General features: G+C 64.6%; 3 protein-coding genes across 3 annotated transcripts in view; 1 reads left to right on the top strand and 2 right to left on the bottom strand.

Annotated features, from left to right (window-relative positions):
- CHMP1A (charged multivesicular body protein 1A) overlaps window positions 1–401 on the bottom strand; it is a 6,331-nt gene extending 5,930 nt beyond the window's left edge. The window contains exon 1 of the mRNA XM_085318957.1: window positions 359–401. Within this exon, the coding sequence (XP_085175083.1) occupies window positions 359–401 (43 nt within the window). The remainder of the gene's footprint in view (window positions 1–358) is intronic.
- A 1,981-nt stretch (window positions 402–2,382) lies between these two features.
- Window positions 2,383–7,694, top strand: CDK10 (cyclin dependent kinase 10). Its single transcript, XM_085318959.1, has 13 exons — window positions 2,383–2,516; window positions 3,603–3,675; window positions 3,949–4,020; window positions 4,148–4,250; window positions 4,412–4,493; window positions 4,966–5,033; window positions 5,379–5,431; window positions 5,571–5,640; window positions 5,788–5,847; window positions 6,010–6,133; window positions 6,209–6,348; window positions 6,739–6,791; window positions 6,860–7,694. The coding sequence occupies exons 1-13, from the start codon at window positions 2,394–2,396 to the stop codon at window positions 6,961–6,963; spliced, it is 1,125 nt and encodes a 374-aa protein (XP_085175085.1). The 5' UTR covers window positions 2,383–2,393; the 3' UTR covers window positions 6,964–7,694.
- Window positions 7,695–8,223: 529 nt separating this feature from the next.
- Window positions 8,224–10,005, bottom strand: SPATA2L (spermatogenesis associated 2 like; the record flags this gene model as incomplete). Its single annotated transcript, XM_085318956.1, has 2 exons — window positions 8,224–9,619; window positions 9,790–10,005. Coding segments are annotated over 2 exons (1,248 nt in total), but the record flags the coding sequence as incomplete, so codon positions are not given.
- Between the last annotated feature and the right edge of the window lie 4 nt (window positions 10,006–10,009).

Below are 10,009 nucleotides of genomic sequence, written 5' to 3'. Positions count from 1 at the left end.
CCCCGCAGCGGGGCGCGGTGGGGGCCCGGGGCGGCTCCTACCCGGAACCGTGGCCGGGGAGAGGCCGGCCTGGAGGAGGGCCGGGGCCCGGCGCTGCCCCGGGGCCCCGCGGCGGGGACCGTCCCGGGCCTGGCCCTGCTCTGCCGCAGCCCGGGAGACCGGGGCGGGGAGCGGGAGGCGCCGGGAGGGCCGAGGGCCCTCGTCCTGCGGGCCTCGCGCCTCAAACCGCCTCGCCGTGCCTGGGGGACCGGGGCTCGGCCCCGTGCCGCTGCCCGGCTCACCCCGAGGGCGGGCGGTGCCCCCCGGGGCGGCCGCCGTCTCCCCGCGGCCCGGGCCGAGGCGGTCGCCGACGAGTCACAAAGAGCTCCGAGGTCAGCCGGGGCGGCCCCGGCGCCGCGCATCTATGGGGCGTGTGTTCAGCAGGGCCACACACACGAAAGGTAACGGGCCTTTCCCCAGGGCAGCTCGGCGCGCCGGGGCCGAACGGCCGGTGCTTAGGTGGACCGACACGTTTCCCTCCCCGCTCTGTGGGTGGCGACTTGGCCTGGCCCTTGCCGACGGGGCTCACGTGCCCTTGTCAGCACCTCCACGTTGCTCAAGAGGGAGCAACCATCAACCTAGATTTTCTCTTTTGAAAATGCTTCATCCAACAGAAAGAAATTTTATACCCAACCTGATCTCGTGGGCAGAGGGAGAGATCAAGGAACAACATATTATGGGTTTCTGCTGCACAAAGAGTTTCAGTGTGATTAATTTGCTATAAAAACCTTTTCTCCTGCAATGYGATGGCTCCAGTCTTTCTTCTAGCTCTGTGCACACACATAAAAGAGAGAAGAGAAATGGGGCACTTCCTATTGTGCTGTGCTCTCCTTCTGATCAGATAGCCAAGTTTAATGAACTTTTTTACACATAGCAAATATTTCTGGATGTGTGTTTGGAATAGCTGTGGGGKAAGGCAGGTGKGGAGCAACTCCCAAYGACTGCAGGGTCCCAGAGCTCTGARCGCAGCGCTGACAATGGGAGAGTTTTAGCCAACCTTTCTCCTTTGCGTTCAAAATCCCCACTGCAGCGGGAGGCCAGCACAACGCAGCGAGCAGCCAGGGCGCAGCGCACAGGCGGGCGGCTCCCACRGGCAGCCACGACATCCACAGCGTCGCCAGCCAACTCTCAGCGAAACAATCCAGTCATCTGTTGACGGATGGACCCCACCAGAAAGGTAGGGGACGAAGAGCAGAGCAGTCACCGGCTGCACCCAGGCTGCGCTCTGTGTAGCTGCGCCCAGGAGGTGTTTGCCTGGCACTCGTTTATGGTCCTGCAGATAGTCTTCCTTAAGTGATTCCCATTTTCCCTGGAGGTGAACAAACAAGAGGGATCGAGCAGGGGGCTGTCCCAGCTCGAGTGGCCCAGGTAGCCAGCAGCTTCCTGGCRTTCTTCAGGGCAGGGCTGAGACCCTGGAGGGATCCCAAGGAATCTCCCAAGCAGGATCCCTCCCTTGCTGTGCTGGCAGCTGTCCCCAGTGCTCACCAGGCTCCTGATGGGTCGCACTGCCACAGCTAGCCTTCCCTCTCCCCCTCCCTTGGTTTTCCGAACTCTAGTTCAGTAAAATCGCCTAGACCTGGCGCTTGTCTGTCAGCCTGCTTGCTTTGCCAGCACCTCTGGTGCTGCCAGTTCCCTCTGGTGCTTTTTGCTTCAGAGCAAACTAGCAGGCGGGGGGCCCTGACACAAGGCTTCCTCCCCTCTCTGTTCCCTCAGGGGAAAAATCAACGAAGAAAAGAACTCTTGTTCCAAAAATCGTTATCACGGGGCCGCTGGAAGACTCAACCTCCTTTAATTCGCTGAACGACCTCCCGGAGTCCCAGACCATCAGAGATGTAGTGGACTACGGGCCGTACTACGTGCACAGGAAGCCCAGCACGGCGGAGCCTTACSGCTCCGAGCAGCAGACGGCCTGAGCGGCGCCGGGGCGCGCCGAGGCCGCAGCCCCGCGCCCCCGCCGCTCGCCGAATAGCAACCTTAGTCAGAGCGCAGCTCCTCTCGGCCTCGCTTTCCGCGGCGGCGGCGCCGGGAGCGGCCCCGCTTCGCCCGGGCCGGCGCAGGCCCCGCGGGCCCTCTCGCCGCAGGCCGCGCCTTGCCTAGCAACGGTTGCCAAGGGGCCGCCGTGGGGGGGGAGGTGCGGCACTGCGCATGCGCGAGGCCGGGCTCTGGCGCGTGCAGCCGACTCGGCGCATGCGTGAGGGTGGGCTCGGCGCTGCGGAGAGGGGCGGTACGGCGCATGCGTACCAGGGAGGCCCCCCCCCCCGCCGTCGGCCAATGGCGAGGGCGCATGCGCTATGGGGGGCGGGCTCCAGCAGGAAGTGACGTCCCGGCGCATGGGAGGGGGGGGGCCGGGCGGCATGGCGGAGGGGATCGCTGCCGCCGACGCCGCCGCTGAGGGAGAGCCGGAGCCGGAGCCGGAGCCGTTGCGGCTGCGGCGCCTGCGSGGAGATGGCTTCTTCGAGGTGCCGGCCGGGGACCGGGTGAGCCGGCCTGCGGGGCGTCCCTGGGCTGCGGGGTGTCTGAGGAGGGGGGAGCGGTCGGAGGAGCGCCTGGGGGGCGGCGGCAGGCCTGCGATTTTGGGTGCCGCCGCACCCTGGGGGGAGGCCGAGGGTGGGTGAGGGAGTCTCAGGGGTTSTGGGTGGCCCTGGGCATTTCGGGGCTTCGAGGGGCTCCCTGGGYCTCGGGCTCTGAGAGGGTCTGGGGCGGAGGAGGCGGTGTCCTGGGGTGCAAGGAGAAGGGACGAGGCATGGGTGTTTGGGGRAAGTGAGGAGGAGGAGGGGGCTTCTCGGGTTATGGGAGGGTGTCTGGGGAAGGGAGATGCTCCTATGATGAGGCATGAAGATCTGTGGAGTTTTTTTTGGGGGGGGGAGGGGGAGGACTAGCAGCCAGAAGAGGAGGGAGTCCTTGAGGGAGTCCTTGGGTCACTGGTGTGGAAAGTGTCCTGGGTGTGATGGGTGTGCTGTCTGGAGGCTTGGGTTGTCCCCATCTAAGGGTGCTGGCTGCCCTCCCCCATAGCAGACTCGTGACCCAGAGTATCCTGCCTCAGTTGTAGCCCAGGGAAGAAGGTAGTGGGGCTGTCACAGAGCATGAGGTTCTCCCACTGCTGAGGTGGTCTGGGAGTGGGCAGGGTGCTGGGCTYCACAGGTGAGCAGAGACTGAACCCACTGGGCATGGGGCAGGCTGAGAGATGCATGCGCTGGGGACAAGGACGTAGCCCCAGTGGTGGCAGGTGGGGACCAGTGGCAGGCTTGGCGTGCTGTCACGGAGCTGTGTATGGAAAGCTCAAAAGAACCTGCACTGTCACCAGCCYGGGCTAAGCTGAAGTGTCCATGACCTTCCTGAAACACAGTTTTGCTCCGTAAATACCAGAGCAGCACCACTTGGTACTGCAGTTGTTAATCGCCTGCCAGATGATAGCCCGGGCCATGGCTTAACGCATCAGTCTGCCAGCAAAGTTGAGTCTCAGCAGGAAGGTTCATGAGAAACCTCTGAGCATTGAGGGCTGTCCCAAAAATAGCTCTCACCCTGGGGCAAAGCAGGTCTGTGATGCAGCTCTTTGTTTCCAGCTGGGAAGATGCCGGAGCGTGAAAGAGTTCGAGAAGTTAAATCGGATCGGGGAGGGCACCTATGGCATAGTGTGTAAGTGCTGCGCYGCCTGCGCTCTCTGGGCCCTGTTGCAGACTCACGTACAGAGCCCTCGGYGTGTGTTGCTGGGCGGAAGGGCTGCGTGCTGCACGCTGCAGCCTGTCTGCCAGCATCTTGGGGGAGGGAGCGCGTCAGGCTGGGGCTGAGGTTGCTGTCAGCATGGCCAGGGCTGAGAGGTGGCTTGTCAACGGGGGCGCTGCACCGGCTCRTGATAAAACCAGTGTTTGCTTTCTGGTGCTGAATGTGTGGCCTGCGGTGCTGTTCCAGACCGTGCCCGGGACACYGTGACAGATGAAACCGTGGCATTGAAGAAGGTGCGAATGGACAATGAGAAAGATGGTAATGAAGACGCAGAGAAGCCGCTGTTCTGCAGCACCAGCGCTGGGGCAGTGGTGGGGGACTCCTCATTGCAATGTTTGTGGTCCTGCTAGAGGCACTTGTGCAGCGAGGCTGTCGCTCTCTGCAGGAATGCCCATCAGCAGCCTGCGGGAGATCACCCTGCTGCTGCAGCTGCGGCACCCCAACATCGTGGAGCTGAAGGAGGTGGTTGTAGGGAACCACCTGGAGAGGTGAGAGTCCCCCCATCGTCCTCCCGTCGTCTCCTGCCCTCTCTGTCTGTCAGAAGTGGTAGCTGTTCTCACTCTGAGCCTCCTCTCACAGGCTCAAGCCGGGACACTACTGAGGTGACAGGGCCAGTGGTGGCTTACCTGACTGTTTTTGTCTCCTGCAGTATTTTCCTGGTGATGGGCTACTGTGAACAAGACCTGGCCAGCCTCCTCGAGAACATGCAGACGCCTTTTTCAGAGACTCAGGTAAAGGTTGGGCAGCTGTGAGAGGGTGCTGTGACTGCAGCCAAAACGCAGTGGCCACCAGCGGGGATTCCCCGGACCTTGTGATCCCTTGAAATCTTGTGTTCTTGCTTGGGTGGGTTTTATCAGAGTTGGTCAAGCTGTAGTTGAAGTAGGAATTCCTGGGCCATGCAGGTTAGCTGGTTTTCACATAAGATTTTCAGGGGCTTTCCAGGCCAGGTTTTGGGTTGGAGCAACCTGTCAGAGAAGCAGAGTAGCAGGCTGGGGCATGGGAGTGCCTCCAGGCAGCCAGCGAGCTATTGCTTGGAGGACACGAGGRACTTGCAGGACAGAGAGACCCTGCAGACTGCAGAAGGACTGTGGGGACCATGTGACCATCCTGCCTTAGGGCACCAAAGTGGGTTTAACCTTCAGGGGTTGATCTGGCTGGTGCTGCTAACATGAGGGGCTTACTGCTCGTGTCCTCTGTCCCTAGGTGAAATGTATCATCTTGCAAGTCCTCAAGGGCCTGCAGTACCTTCATGAGAACTACATCATCCACAGGTAGGAGCAGAAAGATGGATGTGGTGGAAAAGAGACCGCAGCGGGTGGCAGGGAGAATAAATGGGCTGGAAGGAGCCTGCTGAGCCTTCAAACTGCTGTGTGATTCTCCAGCTCCTACCCCTGTGTTGCTGGAGTAGTTCTGATCAGGGGAGTGGCACAAGTTGGTGCTTTTGACCCACAGTTTGGGAGACCAGGCAGAGCAGGGGTGTCAGCTGACGATAAGATTCATTTTTTTTGTAGTGATCAGGGTGTTCTGTACCTCCCTGAGAGCGCTGCGGAGCTGCAGGCATGGGAGGAAGCAGTCTGAAAGAGATGGTGCTGACCAGGCACTTTGTTTCCTGGYAGGGATCTGAAAGTGTCCAACCTGCTCATGACTGATAAAGGCTGCGTGAAGATTGGTGAGTCTGTGGCAGCTGCCTGTCGCTTCTGCTAGCTCAGCGCCTGCTGTTGATGTGGCTGCAGCTCTCTTCCTGCTCACCGATGCAGACAACGTGGAGCTTGCCTCCCCCTGACCTTGACTCCGCTTCTCTGTTGCAGCGGATTTTGGGCTGGCACGTACTTATGGGATGCCACCGAAGCCAATGACCCCTAAAGTTGTCACGCTCTGGTGAGTAGCTGCTGGTTAGTGCAGGGGGCTGAACTGTGCTGGCTTAGGGTGACTTGGAATGAGTGCTCGTAGTGCTCCACGCTGTGGGACCTTCCCTCACTCAGGCTCCAGCACAGTCGCCTTGAACTGGTGCTTTCCCCTGCACAGGTACCGAGCACCTGAACTGCTGCTGGGGATGACCACCCAGACCACCAGCATTGACATGTGGTAAGGGGAGACCGTCAGGTGGTGACAAAGCACACGAGGCAGCCCGAGACTGGCAGAAGGGGGATCAGCAGGAGCCAGGACCACAAACCTGCACTTGCACTGGGCATTGATGGAGGGATTGGTCCTGCCCCCACTGAGTCCTGAGTGTCATCTGCTCCGCAGGGCCGTGGGCTGCATCCTTGCTGAGCTGCTGGCCCACAAGCCGCTGCTGCCAGGCACCTCGGAGATTCACCAAATCGACCTGATTGTGCAGCTGCTGGGAACACCCAATGAAAACATCTGGCCGGTGAGAGCTGTCCCGCRTTTGCTGCCTGCCCTGCCTGCCCTCCCCTGCCTTGGCCTCACCTGCTGTCTCCTTCAGGGTTTCTCCAAGCTGCCCCTGGTGAGCCAGTACACCCTGCGGAAGCAGCCCTACAACAACCTGAAGCACAAGTTCCCCTGGCTGTCAGAGGCCGGGCTACGTCTGCTCAACTTCCTCTTCATGTACGATCCCAAGAAGCGGTAAGAGCCATCCTCAGGTCTGCCTGGGCAGGAGCTGGGGCAGGCAGGGGAGGAAACCTGCCCTCGCCTGCTCGTGGGTCACATGCGTCACGGATGAGGAGCATGGGGACAGCCCTGGGGGGAAGTAACAGTGCTGACTCCTGCCCCCCTCCAAGCATGGTGGGGACTGTCCCCAAAGCTGGAGGTGGGAATGAGCCCGGTGGGGGGACTGGCAGAGATGAGCACGGGCYAGCGCTCAGCTGGCCAGTGAGGATTGTGGACATGGTGGTAGAGCCCAGCCCCCCTGTGAGGGCTTGCTGCAGCTCCCCCGAGCTGCCTGGGGCTGACGGGAGGTGGCAGGAGCATTAGGGCTGGGAGCAGCATCTGCCACAATGCTCCTCTCCTCCACAGGGCGACTGCAAAAGACTGCCTGGAGAGCTCCTACTTCAAGGAGAAACCGCTGCGTAAGTGCCTCCCCCACCAGCCGGGGCTGCGGTGCTCTGGGCCTGGCTGACTCTCCTCTGCCCTGCAGCCTGCGAGCCAGAGCTCATGCCGACCTTCCCCCACCATCGCAACAAGCGAGCGGCCACTACCAGTGCAGGGACGGAGAGCCAGGCGAAGCGCAGCAAGCCCTGAACCRCTGTCCCGTGGGAGGGAGCGCCTGCGGCCCTGGGGAGCCGGCAGGAGCCAGCCCTGCCAGGAGGAGGTACAGCGACGCAGGAGCAGGGACGGCCCCGTGGCTGGGCTGGGTGCAGGCTGTCTGCCCCGCTCTGCCGCCCGCTGGGGGCTTGCACCTTGCTCCGCGGTGGGGCGGCACTAATGCTGCGGGCGCTGTCGCCTCCCGGGCCAGGCCTTGGCTGTGCTGCCCCAACCCTATCAGCCCCAGGAAGGGCCTCRCTAGGGGAGCCTGTCCCAGCCGCCAACACTCCAAGGTCCTGTGTGGAGCTGCTTGGGATGGGAACRTGCACCAGCCAGACAGCTCGGCTGAATCGCTGGTCCCGCGGTGGAGCGAAGAGGGCCGGACTGCGATGGGGCAGTGCTGCAACCTGCTTCCCTTTGCTTAGTGCCAGCTTCCTTGTGCTGCTCCAGATCTAAAGAGGCTGCAGCCCAGGGCGGCGCTGGGAGCTGCAGGTGGATTGCAGCCCTGAGCCTTCCTCCTCCCTGGGGCTGGCAGCAGCAGCGCTGCCTGCCCGGGGTGGGAGAAAGGAGAGGGGTGGCCCTAGGCCTCCCTCGGGTTCAGTGGTGAGGTGTGAGGGTGCTGGCTGAGGGCTGGCGGGGGGAGGCSTCGGCGTGCTCGCTGTCTGCAGCATGCCAGCTGCATGCATGGGTTTGTCTTCATTAAAAGCATCTGCAAGCAGCAAAGGTGAGGAATGAACCGCTCGTCTCCTGGGGCTCAGCCTCCTCCCAGGGCACAGCCACAGCACTCGGGCAGGAAGGAAGCCGTGCCCTTACCTAACATCCTGCTGCGCAGCTGGGCTGGGAGGAGCCATGCCCTGCTGTACCCTCTCCTGTGTCGCCCACCCGCTCAGCCCTGCGCAGCAGGGACAGCCATGGGCGCTGCCTCCTGGAAACAGCTTTTAGCGGAGCCCGGCCCCACTGTCCTGGGAGGAGAGTGCTGCTCTGCCAGGGTAACAGGGCTGTGCCCTTGCCTGTCCTGTGCCCTGTGGCGCCAAGTGAGCGGCTTCTTCCTCCATGTAGCTAAGGGCGAGAGGGCTCTAGCTGCTGCTCAGCACAGACCTGGCCGTGGCCTAACATCCCCAATGAGGTGAGGGCAAAGCCCCGCCAGGCTCAAGGGGGGTGGCCCAGGAGCACGTCCCAGCCACCCCCTTGRGCTGTGCTGACGCCAACGCAGCCGGTTCCTCCCAGCTCCCTCCCCGCAGGGACCAGACTACTATGCCATGCGCAGCTGCATTTTACTGAGATGCACTGAGCCGTTTACAGGGTGGGGAGAGACTGGTCCTGGCACGCCGGAGCCTGGGACCCACGGCCCGAGGAGGGGGGAACAGGCTACCTGGTGCCGCCGAGCAGCAGGGCTGCAGAGCTCAGCGCAGGCCCCGCTGCCCTGACCCTTTGAAGGGAGCACTGGGCTGAGACCATCAGTCTCCTCACCCTCAGGCCAAGCAGCAGCTGCCTGGAGGCCCGTGAGCCGCCCAGATCCCCTTCCGGCTGCGCAGGAAACGCAGTGCGGCCAGCAGCAGTTCCCCTTCAAGCCGGGCTGGCAGGAGCTGGCCACAGCCCTGTCCCGCAGCTTTGCTGCCCGCTAGGGCCGGGCGCCGGAGCCGTCGGCCAGCAGCATGTCCACTTCTGTCCTCTGCAGCCAGAGGCGCTGCTGCTTCTCGCCACGCAGCTCCTGGCCGCGGTGGTGGGTCCGGCAGGCCTGCACGGCCGCGCAGGCGCCGGCGTGGAGCTGCTGGCACGTGGTGCAGCAGTACGAGGGCAACGCGCCCCGGCGCAGGCATGAGTGCAGCTGGTAGCAGGGCAGCTCCGGTGCCTCCCCGCTGGCAGGCGGCGGGGCGGTGGGGGGCAAATCCCCAGGCCTGCCGCTCGCTGGGGGCTGCTGGGGCTCCCCCGGCACGGCCCTGCCGCCCGGGCCCTGCGCGGGGCGGTTTGCCGCCCAGCTCAGGATGGGGGCAAGGGGGGAGCAGCAGGAGCTCCCCGTGGTCGCAGCATCGTGGGAGCTGCTGGCCGCGCCGAGCTCCTGCTCCAGGAAGAGGAGAGAGGAGGTGTCTGGATCGGCGTTGCCCTCGGCAGGGAGGGGCTCCTGCCCCAGCTCGCTCTGTCCCGCGAGGTCCCAGCCCCTTCTGGGCACGTCCTGAGCACCCCGCGGCCCAGCCGGGTCCCTCCACAGCCTGGCGCTCCGCTCCCGCGGGCCGGACCCGGGCAGCAGCAAGGGGGCCGCATCCTGCCGGCCTCGCGCAGGGCCGGCCTCGGCAGGGCCCGCCGGCGGCTCCTGGTACAGGTCCACGACGTCCCCGCAGCCGTCGCCGGCGTCGCGCTGCAGCGCCTCCACGCAGGCCTCCACGCCGCCGGCGAGCCGCCGCGCCTCGAGCAGGTCTTGGGCGCGCACGCGGCGCGGCTGCAGCCGCAGCACCATCTCCGCCAGGATCTCGCACTCCAGCCGGCAGGCGAAGAAGCCGCAGGCGGTGGCGACGAGCTCGGGCCCCGGGGGCGGCCGGGAGACGGCGAGGTGGTGGTCGTCCCTCCTCACGTAGCCCAGCCGGCCGAAGCTCCGCACGAGCTCAGCCTCGGGGAGCGCCGCTCGCAGCCGGTGCACGTACGCCCCCGAGAAGGTCTGCAAGGAGAGCGGGGGGCAGCTCCAGCGCCCGCGTCGCGCCTCCCGGCACCCCGCACCCGGGAGCCCCCTCCTAACGCCCCGCGGGCCGCTCGGCCGGCTCCAACCCCGCCGCCGGGCCGAGCCGGCCCCGACCCCCCGTGCGGGCAGGGCGCCGCCGGGCTCCCCACCTTGATGGTGCCGAACTCCTTGCGCCAGGGGAAGAGGTAGAGGTTGAGGGCCGCCAGCTCCAGCACCTCGAAGGCGGCGGCCAGGCCCCGGAGCGCCTGCCCCGCGTCGCGGCGGCCGCGCAGGCCGCTGGCCAGCAGAGCCCCGGCGTCGTCCTGCAGGGCCGGGAGCAGCGCCGGGTCGTCCCGCAGGCGCTGCCGGAGCGTCTCCCCGAAGGAGGCG

The sequence above is a fragment of the Rhea americana genome, unplaced genomic scaffold (assembly GCF_003343005.1).
Source record: "Rhea americana isolate MKP2758 unplaced genomic scaffold, rheAme1 scaffold_565, whole genome shotgun sequence".
Classification (NCBI taxonomy): Eukaryota; Metazoa; Chordata; class Aves; order Rheiformes; family Rheidae; genus Rhea; species Rhea americana.
The sequence above is the reverse complement of the archived record's forward strand: the minus strand, read 5'-3'. Positions and strand labels throughout refer to the sequence as shown.